This window comes from Taurulus bubalis (assembly GCF_910589615.1).
Source record: "Taurulus bubalis genome assembly, chromosome: 11".
In the NCBI taxonomy this organism is placed as follows: domain Eukaryota; kingdom Metazoa; phylum Chordata; class Actinopteri; order Perciformes; family Cottidae; genus Taurulus; species Taurulus bubalis.
Genome location: NC_136599.1, coordinates 23,769,864 through 23,792,894, shown reverse-complemented (window position 1 = coordinate 23,792,894; position 23,031 = coordinate 23,769,864). Strand labels below are relative to the sequence as shown.

The window sequence follows — 23,031 nt, the reverse complement described above, 5'->3', positions numbered from 1 at the left end:
CCTCTTCTCGGCCTAAACGTGGGTATTGTTCTAGGAAAGGTCGGGTTCCTGACAGGTTCGGGATCACCAGCAGGTCATGGTCCCGCCACTTGTTCATGAGTGCATGTATGCACCAGCTAATGGAGCAGTGACAGCAGGAGATGAGGGGGCGGCTTTGTCAGACTGTTGCTCTCAGGTTGTCTTTTGTTTCCCACTTCAACTCTATCTACTGGCTGCAGGACCTTGACATACATCTAGATGGAAGTACATTTTTACAATCCGCCGCAGCAGTACTATTAAGCTGTTTGGTGAATGATTATGATGAAGGGAACAACCATTTTTAAAAGGTAACATTAGTGCATCACTGGGCTCTACACCAGAATATTTTAGACATACCTAGTTTTTTTTTGTTTTTTTTATTTGAATCAGGGCTGCAACTCACAATTATTGTCTCATTCAATTAATAAAATGAATCTCTTTTTCGGAACATGTCGAATTGCAGATTGCATTTTCTGTCAATCGACTTAGCAGTTAATTGACTTTGCAGTTCTACTGTGACTGTATCTGCATATAAATATCACGCTTTTTTCATTTTCTTTTCAACATGACTTGATTTTTTTTTCCCCCAACCGCTGCATACTTTGTATAGCTTTTGCATTTGAACAGTAGCAGTTAGACAATGATTTCATCACCATTATTTATAGTACATTCTGCGTTTGACAAATGTAGCCAGTATTTGCTCAACCTGAATTTAACCCTTTCACACCAGAGTACTATCACGGCAGAATCCCTGCATGTCGCTCTCAACACAAGGCAGCCTCATGCGTCAATGCAAAAACACACCGAATTGTTTGGCTCATAGGCTTTCCGACTTTGAGTTTGTTTCGTCTTTATTGGCCGCCAACATCTACTGTAAGGTGAAAGCAATCTTATGATATATAATATTACCTGTCATTTCATACTAAAGCCCGTATTTAACCCAGAATGTAATGTGATGTAAGGCCAGCATGGACAAATTCTGACCAACAGCCAATGCTGCTAATGAGACGATAACCTGTTGGCTGCTGGCTGTAGCAGCGGAAAAGTCGGCTTTGTATCGAGATTCAAGGGCGTGCGCGCGTGTGACAGTACCAGAGAGCCCGAAGCTGAGACAAACGAGGTGCCTGAAAGCGGCGTCTGAAGGTCAGAGGTCACTGGTTGAGAGCTGGCGACTGTCTGTGTGGACCCCTCAAGCCAGGCTGTCCCTCTGATCTCTCCTCACCTAAACCCCACCCCTCCCTTTGTCTCTCTCTCGCTCTCTCTCAAACACACACATTCGCTCTACGATTGTCTCATTAATATCATTGCCATCTGTTCCATATGTAAAAGCCCAATTAGAGGGATGCACTTTGACCCTACCTGTCCAAATTGCATTTGAAAGTCTGCAGCCATCCCTGTACACTCCTCGTTACACACACACACACACACACACACACACACACACACACACACACACACACACACACACACACACACACACACACACACACGCACGTGTATAATGACAGTGGGCTTATAGGCTTTCCAGACTTTGACCTTTCATTGTTGTCTCTCTACAGGGCCTGAGCTGATTTGTCAGCCTTGTGTAGGTTTTGGTTTTCACCTCCCAAGTGTCCTCTGGATGTCAGCTGGCCATGGTGGTCTGAGCAGGTGAAAAGCCTGGCACAGCGCGTGGTCACTCTTAACACAGCGAGGCTCGACCAAGAGAGCAGCAGAGACGGACCGCAGCAACGAGAGACAAAGGAAACGCATCTTTAAACGCAACATGTCTCAAAACAGAGAACTGGTGGTCTTCTACATAAACTATAAACTCTCCCAGAGGAACTATCCCCTCACCCACATGGGAGAGCCTCCGAACAGGACTGACGGGGCGGAGGCGGGGTCGGGCGACGGCGTGGAACAGCGGGTAGCGATGCACGGCAACGGGACTTTCAACGGCACGAGTCCCGCCACCCCGCCGGCGTCCCCACTGCGACAGCAACGGTTGCCGTCAACGGCGAGCCTGGACGCAGTGAAGGAGGCCCTCCGGGACTCGGCCAACGAGTTCGAGCTGCGATACGCCCGGGCCTTCAGCGATCTGCACAACCAGCTGCACATCACGCCGGCCACGGCCTACCAAAGCTTCGAGAACGTGATGGACGAGGTGTTCCGGGACGGGGTCAACTGGGGCCGCATCGTGGGGCTTTTCGCCTTCGGCGGGGCGCTGTGCGTGGAGTGCGTGGAGAAGGAGATGAGTCCGCTGGTGGGCCGGATCATCGAGTGGATGACTGTCTACTTGGACAACCACATTCAGCCCTGGATCCAGACCCAGGGAGGATGGGTGAGTCTCTCTGACACACACCCACACACATAAACACGAACAGAGAAAAGTGTGTTTAGGTGTTTGTAGCGTGACGCTGGGTGCTTAATCGGGGAAGTGGGTGAGAAATCTACTTTCCAGATGTCCATTTTTACTCGCCCTATACAAATTGTTTAATTTATTAGTGCAAAGCAAATAACAAAATGGCTCAAGTTAGTAACTGAGTTACATTCTTTTACTGGGCAAGTGAGTTGCTAGACATGCTCGTCCCGACGTGGCGTTTTACTTGCCCCGGGCAATCGGTCAATCCTTATTGAGCGTCGATCAGGGGCCTGTCGGTCAACTACGCCTGGCCCGACCTCCAGTGACCCTGCACTATTGCCGGGGAGCTGTGTCTCCTGGAGAAAAGAACATCCAGAGTGCAGCTTTTCTTCCATCCTACATGTTGAGACTTATCTTACGCCAGCGGGCCAGATAACGCTTCGACTGCATCGGCCTCTGAGATTGTGAAGCGACACAGAAGTGGGGTTGACCCTTTGACCAGCGGAGGAGAAAAGACTTCAGATTAGATATAAAAGGCCCAGATAACGGGCAGCACACTCGTGGTATAACCCCCCTCCCCCTCCCCAATCTGTGCTTAAAAACTAAATGTTTGTGTGGTCAGCAGCTGGTTCAGCTGTTCTCTAATTGATCAGCAGCACGGAGCTCAATGAGCTGGATCGAAGTGGGAGCTTAACGGGCTACATCAGGGCTTTGTGGCTGTTTGCAGCCCGCCTGCATGGGGATCGAAGTTCTCTCATCACAGGGTGGGATGAAGTCTGGGGCTTTTACAGATAGCCCTTTGTTTCACTCTGGTCAGTTGATTGGCTCTGTGTCTGTCTCTTTGTTGCCTTTCCCCTCTACCACTATCTGTACATTGTTTTTCCTCCTCTCTTATGTGTTTCACCAAGGCAGCTACATGCAGATGAAAGTTCCTTTTTTCTTTTTCTTTGGGATTATCTGGAAAGTGGGCTGTCCTGGTACGGACAACCTCAGTGTGTGTTTGTTTACATGACGCATGCTCTCGTGAACACCTACTGTACAGTTCAGGTCAGCTCTTTTTCTTTGTGCCCGCCATTTGATGGCATGTAGCGAAGGAGGGGGCGAGGGCTGTTTGTATTCGATCCTATGGAAACTGACATCCCCGTGGCTGAACAGCACACCTAGATGAAAAATGTCATGTGGCAGACCTAGAATCAGTTTATTTATTTCAGTGCTGAACTGGAGATAACACGGAGGAGGGGGGGGGTGCGCTTTTGGAAACGGGTCACAGGATACAATATGTGATAGCAATGGCTAAAGTCATGCGACATATTGATGTCAGTTGTTTTTGTTGAAAGGATGCTGCAGCTCCTGGAGGACTAGTCTCATAAATGCACTTCTGGTGTCCATGTTTTTAGCCGCGCTAACATCACTTCTGATGACTTTGGTGACTTTTTGCATGTAGCTTTTCTTTAACTTTGGTTTATGAGCAACCACAAAGATCATGTGAAACGATCTGTTGGTATGATTTTTGTCCTAACCAGCTGTTTGTCGAGTGAGCGTAAGCCCTTGTTCAGAAACTGGAGGCACAATTAGGGTGACAATCGATCAATGCTTGGTCTAATGGTTTATCTAAGCTCTCATCTCGACTGCTCATAAATACTTTGACCACCGTGTCATCGACGCAATACGTTGATCTCCATGAGCTCATGTAGTTAAAATCATACACACACACACACACACACACACACACACACACACACACACACACACACACACACACACACACACACTCTCTCTTTCTAATACATATCTTTCGTAGAGCGTTTGCTCAGCAACAAGTCGTATTAACGACACCAGTTGGCATGCTGGCAGTTTGCTCGTGGCTAGTTAGTGTCTGTCATGTCAGTGCGACCTTGACTTGGAGAAGTGACTGACTTCATCCGAAAACGCTGAATGGATCGGCGCGTTGAGAGCATCCTCAACGGATACGGTACGGTTTCACTTCTCCTGCGGTCGGCTCACATCATCCTGAGCACATGATGCCACTTCCTTCCCTGCAAAGCTTTGTATAATTCACTTTTATTCTGTTTTTTGAGAGCGAGGGAGAGCGCACTGTCTCGATGTGTGTCCCGTGTTAGTGATTCATAAGTTGACACTCGCCTCGGGGTAGTCCTGAGCTGCAGTGGCAAACTAAAACACAGAATTCTGTAGGTGGCTTTCCCGTTACAGTACTCATTTCTCCCCATCGCTCTATTGTCCCCCCCGTCCCCCCTCCATGTCACAATATCATCACGTTCTCTCGTTTTCTTTTGTGGTTTCTCTGTTCAAAGTCAACCTACACTCTTGAGGAAAAACCCACACGAGACTTTGTTGTTTTTCTTTCCCTCTGTCTTTTATTTCCTCCCCTTTCTTCCTTCCTTCCCTCCCTCCCTCCCTCCCCTGACACTTCCTCACAGGGATGAAGCACGGCAGATGTGGGAACCTGAGTATAGCTGTGAGTGCTAGCTGATGAAATATTAGTCTGCTCTAAGCAGCGGCAAGGTCACTTTCATTTCAGTTGCTCACTCTGTCTCGCAGGATTATTGTTGCTTCCCAAATATCTTCCTGTTGGGTTGGATTGTGACAGGCAGATGGACGGAAAATAGAGGGGAGGAGGGGGGGGGGGCGGAACTGTTTGTTTGTCGGTGATACTCCAACAATAGAAAATATGACATAAACGGATGATGAAAATCAATCTTTCGAATGCTAATCTTGAGGTAAAGTTATCGGTGTTGGCTTAATTTGTAGATTGGAGCTCCGGGTGAAAATAACTATTTGTGGTTGTCTGGGCTCCATAATCTGACACTTGAGAATAGACTCGGAGACGGCTTTGCATTCAAAAACCAACAACGTACGAGGGAAGCTGTAGACTTTCACAATAGTACCCAAGACAATTCTGTGGAGAGCTTCGACAATGTCTCGAGGAATTGAGTAAATTGACAAAAACAATTCAGTCAAACATTCTCTTGTGGTAAGATTTCATGTTTCATGTCGTCCACTCAAGAGCTCTTGGTTGTTTTTTGTGCTTTTGGTTTGATTTAAAACAAGCTATTCTTGGGGCTGTGAGAAATGTATTTACTGACATTTTCTAACAAACCGATTAATCGAAACAATAATTAAAACGTCAACATTGGCTCTGTAAATCTAGAATAGACATTTTTCAATACTAATAATAGTATTATAGACAAAAATTGAAAGCATTAATTACTTGTTTAATTAACCTAATTCTGCCTTTATACTAATGTGATACCGATACCGCAACTTCATTTGATACTTTTTTTTTTTTTTTTCTCCATTCGATGCACATCATGTGAATGGAGGCGTTCAGTTGCGTACACTGCCACCACCACAAATATATTTAGCATCATACTCCATGAGCCGTGTGGTTAATTTCGGCCGAGCACCAAACCCCTGCCCTAGTTCATAACGAGGAGAAAAAAAGGCAGTCCTTTTGAATTCGGAGAAATAGTCGAGGCGACGGTTTAAAAGCGAAGGGGGTTTTGCACAACAGAGCAAACCTCGCTGTCAGAACAACCGGATAAAGCCTCAGCCTAAATGATCCCATCGGAGCTCATTTCGGAGCCCGAGCTGTCCGGGACGCTGAGCTATTGCACAATAGTTGGGGATGAGGGATGAACATGCTCCACAGCGCGACTCCCCCACCACACCGTGTGGTGTTTACAGAAGTGCAGGAGCAGAGCCATACATTGTCAGATAATAAACCTTGGCAGGCAGCGGAGGTAGAGACAGTGCCACCGACCTAATAATGCCGTTTCCAGCGGAGCGAGGGATGGCAGTGATTACTCAGTGGAGATTGAGCCGCCTCAGGGTGGGGGTACGGTGTTATTACCAATTATAGATGAATAATATCTCCACCTGCTACTGGGGGAAACAATGTTATTTTTTTTCTTTCCTCTCTCTGACAGACTAATAAAAGCTAAACTCATTTAGAGGAAGGAAGCACACTGCCACTGTCTGGGGAAGCTTGGCTGGAGCGGGGGGGAGGGGTTTCAGTAGAGAAAAATAAAAAGAGACCATTATCCCAGTTGTGCTGTCGACGGTCTAGGTAAGGTCGAACAAACGTTAACTACAAGAAAAATGTCCTCAAGCAGTGAAAGTCTATCTATTTGTCTTCGCTCATCTTTTTATCACCTCTGCCACTCCTGGCTGTAGACGGTTCAGCACGAGCTCTCATAAGATGATGTCTGGCGACGTCCTTTTTACAGTCTCATTGTGAAACGACCGATCAGAATCAGTGAGCCTCTCTGTTGCTGTCTGACACGTTCCTTCTTTACCGTGAAGACACGCTGTAGTTTTTATTTTCAATCCGTCGATGCACCATCCTGCTGCTGGTAATACCAGAGCACCCAACTCGTATGTATCCGCGGCTAAAAGTAGGCCCTCTTACTAGAAACTGCAGTGTCCAGCTGTTTGTAGAAATTACTGCTTTTTTATTAATTTTTTGATACATATCAATAGATGGATGAATAAATAAATGAAACAATATATCCATTACCGAAAGATTGGGGCTGACATCCACACAAGTGAGACTAGGGGGAAGTTGGATACTATTGTGAGATGGACTTGCATATTGTTTGTTTTTGGCCCTTCTTTTTTCCATGGGAGTTGTTGACAGAAGCAAAGACAGATGAACATGTTTATCTCTGTGTGATTATGAACGTATGCTGAATGCCTGTTCTGTGAAGTGGGTTAGAAACTGAGGCTGTAATTAAAGACCCGTGGCGGGTAAGGCCATTGATTTGTTTTGACAAGGGAAACACCTGAGCTTCCTTTGTGCCTTTCTCCTGACAGACTTATTCTCTCTCCCCCTCCCTCCCTCCACCTCTGTAATTAACATTCACATAGGATAGGCACTTAGATTCACAGAGTCTTCTGTCAGACTACCCTACCGGAGAGGAGCAGGAAATCTCACCCGTGGGACCTATCCGGCCCGCCTCCATCTCTCTCGCTCTCCCCATCTCTCTTTCTGCCTCTCCTCCCCCCCTTCATCCTCCATACGTGCATCCCTCCCACTGCCACCAATTGATTTTTGTCCCTTATTTTTCCATCGGTACATCCCTTCCTTCCTCTTGCCTCCTCTTCCTCTATTCATCATTTCTGAGCTCCAGTATTTCCACCCATGTCTGCCCTTCCTCCCCTCTCTACACCCACCTATCTCTGGGTCCACCTTCTCAGAGTATAGGGGCTAAACACATTAGAGAGCAGATGTGCAGCTGCACGCCTCGTCGATCTCGGCGTTAACCCCGCGTGCCCTTGTTCCAGTGTTTTGTTTTTTCTCCCCATGTCAGTTTGTTTATCAAAAACATCGTCCGCGCTATCGATTCCCTCTGACTTGATCCCTCCACCCCCACCTGTGCCGCTGCCGTCCCTTTACCTTTCCCTTCATCTGTGTGTGTGTGTGGTTGTCTTTCTGCGTTTTGGTTCAAGGACATTGTTTTTTTTAATTATTTTTGTTTCTTTTGCTCATCGCACAAAGTTTCCGTAAAAACGATTGCATGATTGTTTATTTGTCATCACGCGGCGCAGGGTGGTGGTTGTTGTTGTCGTCGTCTCATACATTTGAGCATTCTATTGTATGGTGGCGCGCTGCAGAGGGGAGGGGACAGCACCAAGTCAGGCTGGTCATGTGACTACCTCAAACAAAGGACCTACAGGAATTTGCCTTACTGGCTTTTTGGTTGTGCCCGACAGGTGTGTCGACGCTTTGTTAATAAAGTTATCGCTTGAAGCATCATTGCCATTGTCTCACTTTTGTGACACGCGCACACAGACAATGCTCCTGAAAACCTTTTTTGCATTGGATCAATGGCATCAATAAATGCCTCTTTGTGGTGGGCGGTTCCACGCAGACCACTCTCTGAATGGTTTCATGTGAATGCAGCGGCTCAACCATGGACGCTTCTCATTGTTTTATGCGTGTGCTCAAGCATTAGTATTTCATGATTTGTGAGATCTGTCGTGTGTGTGTGTGTGTTCAGACTCAATATTGTGCGTCAGTGTCCCAGCTTGACAATGGCAGCAAACAGATTGCATGATTCAGTCGCCTCAAGCGTGTGTGTGTGTGTGTGTGTGTGTGTGTGTGTGTGTGTGTGTGTGTGTGTGTGTGTGTGTGTGTGTGTGTGTGTGTGTGTGTGTGTGTGTGTGTGTGTGTGTGTGTGTGTACAACAACATTCTTGTTTGTCTTTAAGGAGAGGGTCTTGGCCAAACCAGCCGCCAGGATCATCCAGTCTGTCTTTTGTGCTCTGCTTTAGATGGGACAAAATGCATAATGTACATGTGTACAGATGTTTGGGGAAATTTGCAATCACTTGTAAGAGGTGTGTGTCACGCACACAGCAGTGAGACGTCAATGCAGCCTCCAACGACGACTATTTGCTGCATTTAGACTGCAATAGATCCTCTCTCTGTCTCTCCTATCCCTCATTTAGAAACGCACACTGGTGTCACAGCAGCGAGGCGCCCGTATGCTCCAGACGCTGATTATGTATACGGGACAGATCTCCAGCTGTGTAACAGATGAGCGTGTGCTCGTCTGTACTGCCAGCCCACTGCGGCGCATGCAGCCGTTAAGACCGGTAGACATCAGGTCTACCAGCGCAGTGCCCCGTTAGACGGCGGGGAAGAGGAGGCCAGTGACTCAGCTCGATGAGGACGAGCGGGTTGTGGGTGAACGGCTCACACTGCAAGTTGGCGTGTGGTGCACATTTCTACGTGTGCAGCTCACGAGCCGAACAGCTGGGAGAGCGAAGGCGCTGCTGCTGCGTTCGGTTGCTGCTCCACTTCGCCGAGGCTTAGTGTTGAAACCAGGTCACGAGTGTTTCTCTCCCCCAACCCCCTGATCCTCCTCTCCCCTCTCCTGTCTGTTTGCCCCCACATATTTTTTTTTTTTTTTTTACCTCTCCCACATCCCTCCTGTGCGACAAAAATTGTCTGCAAAGTCCCAGCATCCCTCTCCTCTGATTACATTTCATCCCGTATCTTCCCCTCTCCGTTTTGTCTCTCTGTGCTCATATCTGTGATCAGATTATGAGGCATATCATGGGATTAGCGAGTCTCATGGCATGTATTAAAGTGCGTGAGCTGAGGAATGGATGGAGAGGGTTGATGAGTATTTCATGGTAATGTGGCGCCCGGCCTCATAGAGCGCGCGGACTAAATGATGATAAAGAGCGTCGTTGCCATCAACGTTGTATTCATCACTTTTTTTTTTATATGGCCAAGGGGGTAAAGCAATAAAGTCAAACGATATCCTCAGTGGCTCTGCAATAAGAGAGGAGATAATAGAAAAAGAGAACAAAAACGGGCCCATAGATACTCATCTGTGCTGAAGTGATTCTGGGGAATTGGCTTCTTTCATGTTGTCAAACTTTATGAAAATGAAGGGAAGTGTAGTTTCAAGGAAATCTGGCAGTGAACCTCACCGCTGTCTGTCACTTGCTCCCCTCTGCACACACTTTACCCCCCCTCCCCCTCTCTGTTTCACCCTCCTGCTTTTGTCCTAGTTCCGTCTCATTTCTCGTTCTCACTCCCTGCCTATTTTCAGTCTGTCTCAGTCTCAATGGTTCCTCCTCTCAATTTCTGTGTCTCCATCACCCGGACCGATGGCGGGTCATGGTGAGGTGTCTGTGGGGTGATGGCCTACAGGGTGGAGGGTTGTACCGTGGAAGAGAGAACCCCGTCCCCTTTGCTTCAGCGACCTCTCGCCGTTCCTCCTCTCCATGTTTACGCTCTCCTAAACATGTGCTCTCCCTCCGCCAGAGGTACTGTGTGTGTGTGTGTGTGTGTGTTGACAGAATGGGGTTTTGTGGAGAGAGAAAGAGAGAGGGCCCCCAGAGCGGGACAGGGAACAGATTGGAGTCTGAGCCTCCGTGTCCTGACTCATTAATCTCCTCTTTAATTCATGGTCTCACCGCCGGCTCGACCTGCACACGCGTGCTCGTGGCGCGGACAGAGACGGCTCCGCGGTCCAAAACGGGGCCGTCGAGACGCATCGATGCTGCCAGCAAGCGTCGCCGCCGAGGGGAGGTCTAATAACTCAATTTCCTTCCTTTCTGCTTGGAAATGATTCATCACTATTCAAACCAGTTCTAGCCAGGAATGTGAAGTCAACAAGAGTGAGACTGACCGATGGACGACAACCTGCCACGGCTAGTTACTCTGGTTCGGCAAAGCCGTTTGGCCGGACTCGGGTCTTCCATGAGCCTCGTGCAGAAGAAGAACGAGGTTGACGAGTTATAATCGCGCCACTTTCTCTGAACCCGTTTCAAAACTGACTGTTAAGTTCCTTTTTTTTTTTTCCTCTTTTTTTTGCTTCGAGCTGCAGCCTGTCCGCTTTTATTTTTAAAAATATCATGGTGTCTTGTTCCTAGCAGTGTGCCGTGAAAATAAGTAGAAGGGAACCACATCCAGTGCATACAGAGCCCTGTTTACACAGATCAAAGCCTACATATAAAATAGCCACATAAGCAATGAAAGAAGAACTTATGCCATATGAAACATGCACATTTCAAGCGACGCGATTTGAATGGATGCGCTCCTCTTCAGGCATCAGCAAGTGTATGTATAATGTACATATTTTCCTCTCATTTGTCATCTTTTTGGCTTTTAGCCTGAGCTGTCGAACTTGATATCCTTTTTATTCTTAGCATTTTGCCTCGACTTCTCCCTCAGTATTACCCTCGTCTGCGCTTGTCGCTTGCTGAAGTAGAAGCCTTGGACCAGGAGTTTCCCTACTTGCTCACTAAAGGGCATTAGTTAAATGCGTGAGCTGTAAGATGGGACCTCAGCGTGGGTTTTCTCTGCTTAGCTCTACCACAATATACCTTTCCTGGTCACATGGGCTCTTTAGCAGCTGGCCCGACTTCCCCTGTTGCTGGAAACGCCTCTGCAATTGTCTAACGGATGATGAAGGGTCAGAAGGCCTTGGGGAGGAGCAGGAAGTGATGGAACTCGTGGAGATGATGATGCCATTGATAAGGGGGGGAGGAACAATCGCTCACATTGTGGACTTTTTTCTTCTTTTCCCCAACTGAACTCAGATTTGGTGCTGTGAAGATTGAAACCACTTGGCCGCTAAATAGACTGATAGAAGCATGATTGGTAATGATGAATACAGTAGTTATAATCATGTGATGGGGATGACACTCTTGATGAGGGTTTTACGGTTGTGCTACATTTAAACTGTAAGATCATTAGTATACTGAACCGAGCTGAAGATGTGTTGAGACTGACATCAGTCTAATCTATGGTCTCCAGCTCGAAGTCCTCATAATATGACACCTGATCGGCACCTTTTATGTTGTCAGCAAGTGTAGGTTTATCTAGGTCAACTCACCCACCCGCAGCTTACAGTTTACTCATGTTATACACCTTCGCCCTCAAGCTTGCAGGCATAGGTTTTTATCTTGAGACATTTATATTTCCACAGTGGTTTAATGGACTTTAATCGTTTTTAAGCTGCATTTGAAACGTCCATCTCTTTTTAATCATTTGCAATTTGATCTGCGAAGACGGCCCTGACCCAATCTCTTACAATGTCGGTTTATATCAAGAACATGGGGATGACCCCATGTAGCCAACGTTTGGGGCTACAATAAAACCACTGCTATTTTCTCTCTTGCAGCCAAAGCAAGTGTTTAATTCACATAAGTATTTAGAGCCTTTATTCGGTATGTTGTAGGAGCACGCTTGGCAGCAATTCCAGTCTACAGGATTTGTGCACTAGACGCCTCATTTCAGAAAATCCTATCCTGTGTCATTCTAGGAGGACATATAGGATTTATTTGGTATGATGGAAATGTTTCCTGACCTATCTAAGGGTAGGTACTTTTCTAAAATAACGACCTACCTTAAGGATTTCCCAAGTTGCATTACATTACATTTAGCTGACGCTTTTATCCAAAGCGACTGACATTTATTTTCTATACACCGTAGACACAGCAACGGGGAGCAATTTGGGGTTAAGTGTCTTGCTCAAGGACACCTTGACAAGACGGGCATGCTAACCACTGAGCCACAGTCAAGGAGGAATCCAAAGTTAGCCATAGAGCCTGTACTACATTCAACGATAAAGAAGATAGAATAAAATGGGGTGGGGTTTCTCTTCCTCCACCAATTAGCTGTCTTTTTTTGTCCATGAAAGGAAGATAAGACATTCCTTTATTCGTCCCGCAGTGTGGAAATTTACAGGATTACAGCAGCAAAGGAGGCTCAGGAGCCATTTGGCCTCACATCCTGGTGGTTCCAAACATCATTTTCACAATATTGGACTTTGCTTTTGGGGACATTCCATGCTTTAGAAATGTGTTTTCTACCGTTGCTCAATGTGCCCCGAGTCTCTCACACTTCAAAGCTCTGCTTTTAGTCAATTTTGGGAACTTTATGTACACAAGTGTGTGTGTCTTCCTAAATATGTCCAATTAATGGGACGCAGGTGGACCCCAATCAAGTCCGAGAGATACCTCAGAGATAATCAAAGCAGACTGGATGCAGCGGAGTTGAACTTAAAGTGCCAAAGCACAAGTCTGACTAGAACAATATTTATCCTCCAGAAGTGTTGGATGTATTATCTCAAATACAGGATGTCCTTCAGCTTGACAATTTAAGTTGTTGTTTTATTACAGTGTGTCTGTGCCTTCGGGCAGCTTATCTGCTGGTTCTTTTGATCTTGCAGAGTCACTGTGATCTCATGATCCGCTCGCGGACTGTTTTTTTTCTTATTTTTCTCGTGGATATAAGGCAGAGGTCACAGCCCGCACATCTCACTGTACTTGGACCTTTTACACACACTCTCGTCTCTATATGAAGTCATCCTGCTTCAGCAGCCAGAACACCAAGTCGCCCTCCCCGGGTGTATATCGTACACCATCGGTCACACAGATGCAACAGTGACTCTACTGGATAAACAAGAACGGGCCTTGAGATGTGTACACGCAAACACTACAAGTGTTGCATCTCACTGCAATATGTTGCTCAACAACAGCTGATTTGAAGTGTTTAAGAGTCGTCTTCTTCTTCTTGTGACTCCTCAAGGGCCTTTAGGCTTTAGGTCACTGGCTTCTGGTGAACTCTCGAACTCTGATCTTGCTTTTGATTTCCTACCCCACCCCATGAGCTCAGACATTTTCCATATCACTTTTGGGATTCTTTAAAATAGCTTTTCTATCATACTGTCTTCAGTTAAACAACTGTAGGCTTGGAAATAGAGTACTGTAGAAAACAAAGAAACACCTATCAAATATTTTCATTAGTTGGACTCTTTTTTTTTTTTTTACATTACTTCATTCCTTCCTTACATTCCTTGGCCGTTCATTGACTGAGGATGTGGCCTTCATGGTGACTCATCACATTCTGGTCATTCATGCAATGTTACAGATAAGACCTTCTAAACATCAGGAGAGGGGATTCTCTTGAGATGGGACTGGTTGATCTAGATAGTTTGTCAAGTAAGAGCTATTCAAAGTTTTAGATGGTAGTGTGAAATGCAACTGGTTTTGCTTATAAGTATTTTTTACTGCACCTTAACGAAGCTCGACACAACTATGACAATAACATCACAATGAGCTCTCGGCTGATCTTTTACACGCTAAAGATCTTTGAAACACTCGACATGGCAAATGTCTGAGCTCATGGGGTGCTCAAAAGCAGGGTCACAGTTAGAGAGTTCACCAGAAGCCAGCGACCCAAAGCCTGAAGACCCCTGAGGAGGAGGAAGGAGGAAGGAGGAAGGAGGAAGGCGGGAGGAGGAGGAAGGAGGAAGGAGAAAGGCAGCCACTACCAGACTCGTCCTTGTTTATTGAGTAGAGTCACTGGTGCATCCGCGTGACCGATGGCGTAGGAGTTACACCCGGGGAGGGTGACTGGCTGAAGCAGGACGTAGACTAGGACCAGATCTGGGTCGAATAACTTAAACTTCTACCATAATGTAAAGACCCTCATACTCTTAGAACCAGCAGTTTACATTTTTACTAGATAAATTATGTAAATTCAATCAATTATCTCAACGTCTGTTGACTAATTCTGTCCACGGACAAGTTGTTAAACCGTTATAAACGCTACCAATCACTGAAATGAGCTGCCAGGAGATGCACAGATTTCTCTGTACCTGCTCTAACATGCTGATGCTCTTTCAGCCTGTGAACATGAACGCAATGTGCTTTCTCAATGTGTCCCCAAGTTATTGAATATCAAATTCATCTCCAACCCAATGTGTGTGAGTGTGAGAGAGCAGCTTGTTATGGTGCAACACCGGGGCAACCGACAAGTCATAGCTGATGAATAGGACGCTGCTGCTAATGATCGTTAAAACGCCACTTTCTCCACATGTAGCATTGGGCCATATATCAGCCACAGAGATGGACCTGCAAGCCCAGACACACACACACACACACACACACACACACACACACACACACACACACACACACACACACACACACACACACACACACACACACACACACACACACACACACACACACACACACACACACACACACACACACACACACACACACACACACACACACACACACACACACACACACACACCAGCAGCTTTTCAGTAGCCCTGGCAACCGCCTGCAGGAGCGCCCCCCCTCTATTTCTCCCCCTTCTCTCTCTTATATCCAACCTTTTGCTTTTATGAGCTAATCCTGCTTTTGTTTTGTTTTTTCTCCACTTCTAATGGAGAAAGAGAAAGTTAGACCTAGAGGGAAAAAAAAGAAAGGGGGGGAGAAAAAAAAAATCGAGCCGAGACCTGAAAGCGCTCTGCAGGCCGCTGCTGAGCACCTGATTTCCTCTGGGAGCGGAGATACAGAAAGAATGGTGTGACCGTGTGAACGAGGAAATAAAGACTGGGTTTACCTGCCGGGTGGGACGAGGGCAGATTGAGCACATCAAACCGTGAGCTGGCTGGGAATGCTGGTGAAGAAGAACACTACAGCACCGAACGTGTGTTTATCCACAGCTGAAAATAGTCCCCCAAACAACCTTAAAGATCCAGTCAATTATTGATCATTAAAGCTGCAATTTGTATTTAATAATTAGAATATTAACATCTGACAAAAGAGAGCTCTGAACAGTATCTTTGTCTGTCACTCACACCCAACACGACCTGTGTGAGGACACACAAACAAGTCAACTTTCTACAGCGTTTGAGGGCGCTTTGTCCTTTGTGTACTGATTACGACCCCGTAATCAGTACACATTATTTCATTATGTGTTTCCAGCCCGCTTGGAGGATGACATGTCCCGGCATGTCTGTTTTTAAAGGTGTCGGTCACCATCACAAGGTGCTCGGGTCGCTACACCCACACATTCCTCCAGCATTGTCATGGAAAATTTCACAGAACGGGATCGGGAGTAGTCAGACTGGCCCTTTTTTTTATATATGTTTTTATTCGAGATCAAAAAAGCCGCAGGAAAACATCAGCTCATATTTCCTGATGTAGCACGTAATCACATTATGTCATTACTTACCGTAGTGCTATTTATCAATCCCCTGTGGCGGATTCCACCTTTTAACTTGAATGCGGCTGAGTCATCAGGGTGCTTAAGAGCAACTTTGCATATTTGAACCTCTTGTTACGCACTCTGTGGTCTGTTTTGGCCCACTTAGACTCCTGAGTGTCCATCCAGGTTGCTATCCGTGTTACACTGATAGTTCAGTTGGTTCCTACTAAAGACTCTTAAAAGCCACAGAGAGTATTGTTACATTTATAAATATAAATATTAAAAAAAAGTCCAGTAATTTCCCAGAACAGCAGGGCGCCGTAGTTATTAGCAAACACTAATCAAACTGGAGGAAAGTGGGATTCTGTTGGGCACTATTTTCAGCTGCGGATTGATACACATTCGGTGCTTCCAGCGAGTATTCCCAGCTGCAGGACGGCATATCTGGGATTGACTCAAAATAAACTTCATTGTGTGTGTTCATCACAATGAACATCCCATTCAGTGTTGTTGCGTTGCCATAAGTAACTTCTATAGATCATTGAGGTTTTTACGGCTGTTACGTACTGTAAAACGTCTGTAAAATTCAAGGTGAGATCGAAGACAAATATTTCCTCCCCCTTGGCAGCTGACTCCCAAGCGAGGCGTTTCTGGAAAGAAGTGGTTTGAAGGTGAAATTCTCTCATGGAGTGAACCTTCGCTCGAAGAGGCAGAGCGGCCTCCAGTGAAACTCCTTGAGCGGAACCCGGTTACATATTTCCACATTCCTCAGATCGTGTGTGTGTGTGTGTGTGTGTGTGTGTGTGTGTGTGTGTGTGTGTGTGTGTGTGTGTGTGTGTGTGTGTGTGTGTGTGTGTGTGTGTGTGTGTGTGTGTGTGTGTGTGTGTGTGTGTGTGTGTGTGTGTGCGCTTTATTCAGAGCTAAACCATGAATGAAAGGGCTCCTGTGAGAGCCGCTCGGGCCCTTAGAGACCACAAACTGACTCGGATCCGAAGAGCAGAGTGACGTGTATTCTGGGAGGCCAACCCCGGAATTTGGCATCAACAAAAGTCCAATGCGAGTTTTTGATTATTGCAGGATATACAATTCACATGTTTATGATGCGTACACGCCACTGTTATATACTGACCCACTGTATATTACCGTGGGGATGACACACATTGAGCTGAAAACCATTTTCTGGTTCAGGACGGACCGAGTCTCCGTTCACGCGAGTTCACCTCCACCCACCTTATCTTCCACCAGCACATTCACACCCTGCATATTCGTAGAAATATTAGCCGCCAAAGATTCCTTTCCTCGGAAGCCCTCCTCTGCGTCATATTAGAACGGACATGACGAAGTGTAAAATGAATAAATGAATAAGGGCACAGCTCCCTACATTGTGTGTTATTCAGTAACCCGGCAACTATGCAGTCCCATTGTTGGTGAGTTTCCTCGTTCCCTTTCGGTCCGGTGGTGATGATGTCACCACATTAGGCAGCGAGATAAAACCGGGGCTTGAAACGGTTTGTCATCAAACAGAAAGCAGAGTGACTTAAAACTCCTAGATTGAGGCCGCCCACGCCTCCGCGCGCCTCCTCTGCTCTGGCTCAGTTTCTGTGGCAAATACATTTCTGGTCTATCTTCTCTTGCTGCCTTTTTTTTTTTTTTTTTTTTTTAACGCAATCTTCTTTTGAACAGTGATCAAGAAGTGCACCGATCCTCAGCGTGGCATACAACAAAAGCGTTTGTTTTCTTTGTGTCTCTGGGACTCATTAAGGCGACTGCCGGCTCATCAGAACCGGCATGTCGACACCGAATTACCGCGGTGATCCTCGGCGTGAAGCCGACGAACAACAAGCGTGTCGGTCGTGGCCTGATGGGTCGCAGTGATTGCCACACTGCTGTCATATCCTATTGGAGATAATGCCAATATATTTCCCTGATCCTTGAACACTGAATGCCGATGTATTTATAACTGCTTTACTAGCATTCTCTTTGCGGCTGCAACAAAGGGTTTGTCCATGAAATGTCAGGGGAAAACGGTGGAAGTAGATCTTATTGTTTCCTCGAGCCCAAGGTGGCATCTTTAAATTCCTTCTAGTTTTGTTGAAGCCAGAAGATATTCAGTTTACTCTTTGTTTCCAGTCTCTGCTTCTCTTTGCCACACAGAGACTTGATTGATTTTAAAGGTATGTATTATTCATATTTCTAACTCCGCCGGATTAAGATGGAGGCTGGGCCCTGTGTTCACCCGTTGTCGTAGTGAAGTCTCAGCCCATTGGATGATGGCTTTTTTATTTTTTTTGTCGTCTTCACTCATCGTCCGTGTGTTTCAATCTCTCCCCTCTCCCTCCCGCATTCTTTCTGTGATTCACTGATTACTCCGTCATTTCACTCTCTACTTCTGTGTGCGTTCTTCCAGTAACACCACCATACAACCTCCTGTCCCAACAGCCGAATTAGTCACTTCCACATGTGTTCAGATGACTCGCGTCAGCCTTCCGAGTATTTCCTGGTTTGTTGAGGTGTGTACGGCATGCGCTGCATCGTCATCAGCAGTGGGTCATGTCCAGCTCAGCTGATCCACTTTGTACACACGATTTCTTGGGCCTGACTGGCGCCTCCCCGTGGCCGGGCGTCACAACTGCGCGTGCTCTGCGGCTCATTTCCAGGAAATGATTTTCAGTGGGCGGAAATGTGGGCCTCGGCAAATCCGAGGAAGCCGCTGGGAAGGAATGTCTGTGGCAACAAGGTGGCGGGGCGGGGAGCAGAGCGACATACGAGAGAGAGTCATACGGAGACCCGGCCGTGGGCGGCTCAGCAGTTTGAGGCCTGGTGACCTTTACAGAAGGGAATCTACCTGCCGGTGGCCTTTAGTTTGTTTTATTTAGTTTTTGTATAGTACGTGTGTGTTTTCAGATTGGTATACTCTGGTGTTAACCCTGTCCTTTCCCCTATTAATTAATGTATTTCTCTCTCGTCTCCCAGGAGCGCTTCGCGGAGATCTTCGGGCAGGACGCGGCGGCGGAGAGCAGGAAGTCTCAGGAGAGCTTCAAGAAGTGGCTGCTGGCGGGGGTGACGCTGGTGACCGGCGTCGTGGTGGGATCGCTCATCGCCCAGAAGCGCCTGTGAGAGGGGAAGGTGCTCGACGGGCCTCCTCCTCCTCCCCCAACCGACCACGACCCCCCCGCCCCTCAACCCACGCGTACTAAGGAAGTTAAAATGAAGGTCTCGTCAGAAGAGCTGATGATGTTTACTTTTTGTTATCGTGTTGCCCCCGTCATTCTCACACACCCCACAGTGGACTAAGAATCCTCGCATGTTGTTGGAACTTTTGAGAAAAAGACAGAGAGGAGGAAGAGCTACTAGTTTTTGTGTGTTCACCTTATTCCACCTCGACGACAAATGTGCGGTTATACAGAGACGGACACTGTTCCTGCTATGCCTCTCTCCACCAAGTCTCTCTTTTGTCTGTTAGTTTTAACAATTTTTTTGGTACCCCACGTTTGGCCTCAAAAGAGGCTGAAACTGACCCGGGTCGTCACAGATGTAGAGTCCGTGTGTTGTTGGCGCCCCCGCTGCTCGACATGTCCCGTCTGCAGCTGGTTTTTGCTGCTCGTGTGTGCCATATGGAGGATGTAGCACCTGATGTCCTACAGTATGACGTGATAACCCACGACTGGTCGTAACGCGCTGGTGGTTTTGCCGGGCCCCCGTCCTTCAGGCTCATTGGTTTTACGGAACCGATTTAACGAAACACCAGAGTCTTAAACGAAACGTGGCTCCTCCTGCTTGTTTGTGTTCGTTGGTTCTGGTTTTGGATTCGTGAACCATTGAACCCCCCCCCCCCCCCCACACACTGCCTCACCTGTGCCTCACGGTCGTACCTGGCCTTGATTTGATCCCCGTTTTGGTTTTGCGTTCGGTCAGCCTGCTGCCTGCCGGACGGACCCCTGTGTTTGCGCGTGGCGACAGCAGTTCAGAGGCGCGCTCACCACGCGGGAGCTGAGGAACGCAGTGAACACTGTAGCAACACATGGAGGAGAGAGGGAGGCGCAGCATGGAGGACTCTTAGGGGTCGCATATTTGGGTGTAACGTTTTTTTCATTTGGAAACGCCTTATTTTAACCCCACTGTTGACCATTCAGAAGCCGTATATATACATTGAATTCATGGTTTGTGGAACACTAATTACCAACTTAATCATCACTGGTGTATAAACAGTTAATGAATGACTGATGTATGATTACACGCGAGAACAAATCCGTACAGTGGTATATTAGGAGTTTATTAACTTTGTATACACACAACGGCTCTTTCAGGTTTAGAAATGGCACATTTCCGGGGTTTTAATTAATAAATCGAATAAAGACAAAAACACCATATTTCATGTTGATTTAGAAATGTAAGAATTACAGCCTGGCCGTTTATTAAATCAGATATTTATATCTGTCAATAGCTATAACATAAACTTGTAACACACTTTTTCTTTTATGTGAACAAGATGCATACTCTGGGACATTTTAAAATCCAGCTTGTCAGTGCTCTCTGGTGGACAAAAAAACATTGTTTAGTCATTCATTATCTGTTCATAGTCCGCTTATAGATGCCAAGTTATAATTGTGGAAAAAAATACATTAATAAACACTTGAAATATCCTGATAACGGTTTACAACTACATTATCGTGCGTTAGAAACAGTGTCTTTTTTTTCTTTCTTTTTTATTAGCTGCAAATTATTATTCAATTGATTCATAAGGCAACAGTTTTGATAATTGGTCAATGATTATCAAACAGAAATGGCAAAAGATACACTGGATCCTTAAATGTGAGGATTTGCTGCTTTTCTCTCATGTCGTGTTTATATAATTGCAAATTAAAGATCTGTGGGTTTAAAATAAAGTGTTGGAGTCATTTCCGTGCTAATGTTGCAATAAAATCCTAATCATGTGCTGCAGTGCTCAAACAGGCTTTCCTCTTGTCTGCTACAATTCAATAATCCTCCCTTTCCCTTTCTTCTTTAAGAAGCATTAGTCCAATCTTCCATCCGCCAGTGACACAGCCGGGCTCCACCAGAGTCTTTTTCTTTTTGAAGATCGATGTAGCAGACAGATGAAAGCGGATACACGTCTCTGAGGCGGCGACGTGGTTCTGGATCGGATGTGGTTTTGAGTTTCATTAGCAGTGCGTCAAAGCGAGGTCTGTTTAACGGGCCGGTCCGACACCCAGACCCTCACGTCTCCCTTCACGTTACCCGTCCGGGCCTCTCTTTCATTGTCCCCCACCAGACACCTCGACCCTGTCAGATCTCCATCCGTATCCCCTCCTCGCTCCTTCCGGCTCCACCTCCTCCTTCCTCTGCGATCCCTCGGCTGTCAGCGCGCCTCGCCATGTGTGTCAGTCACAGCTGGCCCACCTGCTGCTCGCTCGCTCTTGCAACTGTACACACTCTGCCAGTCTCACGCAGTCCGTGGGGGGAGGGGGGGGCTGAAGGTAAAGGAGGTGTTGCTGTCGCCGGGCGTTTCACGCACAAACAACTGGCAGCTCGAGTAATTGTTTGGGAAGGGGGTCCTCACAGAGAGTAAACACTCACGGAAGTGTGTGTGTTCACAGAATCATGTACATCTACAAGCGTTTGATTTAATCTCTTTCTAAACTGTTAACCCAGCATCGAATATATCGCCCAATATAAAAGATAAAATGAAACAACAACCCTTCATTGAATATTGATGAGGACCAAATCCTCGATGCTGGTGTTCCTCCGAGCATCTTATGAGCCACGGGTCTGCTCGCATACATTCCAGTGCACTATATGAATCTATTTTTCTAGCGTTAAACAAAAAAAAGCCCCAACAAGAAGCTGCTCGCAGGCGTGTGCGTGTGTCACAAATGAAGTAAGTGTGACAGCATTGGCACGACCCTATATATATATATATTTAAACTGATTTAGACTAGTGCGTTAGCTTAGTGGCATATTTAATAAAATCCGAACTGATGGCTTTTAAACATTATTTATATTTGGTGTCAAAAAAATAAAAAAGCATAATTGTGCCGCTTAAAATGGCCTTAAACTCCACCTTTGCATTGATGTGCATCGTCATTCATTGTGTGTGTGTGTGTGGTTAGTTTTTTGTATTTTTTTTTCGGATTATTGGACTACTGTTAGACAAGAAACATGCAAACTGAGAGGATATTTTCCAAAAGGTTAGGTCTCTGGTACATTCCAGAAAGAGTTTCACAATCAAAGATCGCAACCACGTCCAATGGTCTGTTCCTATGTCTTAGAATGCCGTTGTAAAATGCTAAATTACGTTGAACCTAATAAAGCCAATGTTGGAAGATGTACCGAGTCTGCCGTGTCTTTTCCATGACGCCCGCACGCACCAAGAGATGCTCAAGTCAGCCGCAAGAAAGTTTGTTCCACTGATGTGAGGAAGCGGGAATTGCTCAGTTCAGTGTTCAGATGCTAACGTTTGCTAATTGGCCCTGAACGTTGGAGGATAGTAGATGTAGTGTTTCCGAGCACCGGACTTCAGAAAACCTCTCGTTCTACCGCAGCAGTGATCCCACGGGCTCGGCTCCCGGCCGAATGGAGCTTCTGCCGGGAGCCGAGCTCTCCACCTCACGCCGGAGCATCTGACTGCAGGTCGAAGGCGCCAGTGGATCTGGGTCTGTTTGCTGCCGGAGGCCCTGCTGCAGTCTGAGCCTCTGCTGGACCTGTTCAATTTGATCTGATTTCACCAGAACCAGGCCCAGTGGCCCCAATGACGAGCATTAAGAAGAGCCACATAGGAATGGAGGATCCTCCCGCTGATGGTCTTGTTCACTTATATGGGTCAAATAGAGGCATCAGTAATACATTGAGGCTTCATTGAGGTTTCATAACCAGTTAAAAGTTCCTGACACAAACTTTAAGTAAAACTATAATATATATATCATAATTGGTTACATTGGTACTTTTCCTCCAATATATATTTTTTATCTTCATTGAAATGAAACCAGGTGACAAGTTTAGAGGGAAAAATAGTTAAGTACCTCAAAATTACCATACTTGCCTTCCACCACTATTCCACAAATATCAACCTTGTGTCACCAAAGGTAGACGAATATATCCTCTGGGGAACATGCACGTCTGTAGAAAATCATTTGCAAACATGTCTCTAAAAACTAGAGTGTGTGATGCCATCCAGTCTA

At 46.4% G+C, this 23,031-nt stretch overlaps 1 protein-coding gene across 1 annotated transcript; it reads left to right on the top strand.

Moving 5' to 3' along the window:
- Nucleotides 1–1,783: 1,783 nt before the first annotated feature.
- Nucleotides 1,784–20,899, top strand: bcl2l1 (BCL2 like 1; the record flags this gene model as incomplete). Its single annotated transcript, XM_079226647.1, has 2 exons — nucleotides 1,784–2,338; nucleotides 18,827–20,899. 2 exons carry the CDS (start codon nucleotides 1,784–1,786, stop codon nucleotides 18,968–18,970), a joined length of 699 nt encoding a protein of 232 aa, XP_079082773.1. The 3' UTR covers nucleotides 18,971–20,899.
- Between the last annotated feature and the right edge of the window lie 2,132 nt (nucleotides 20,900–23,031).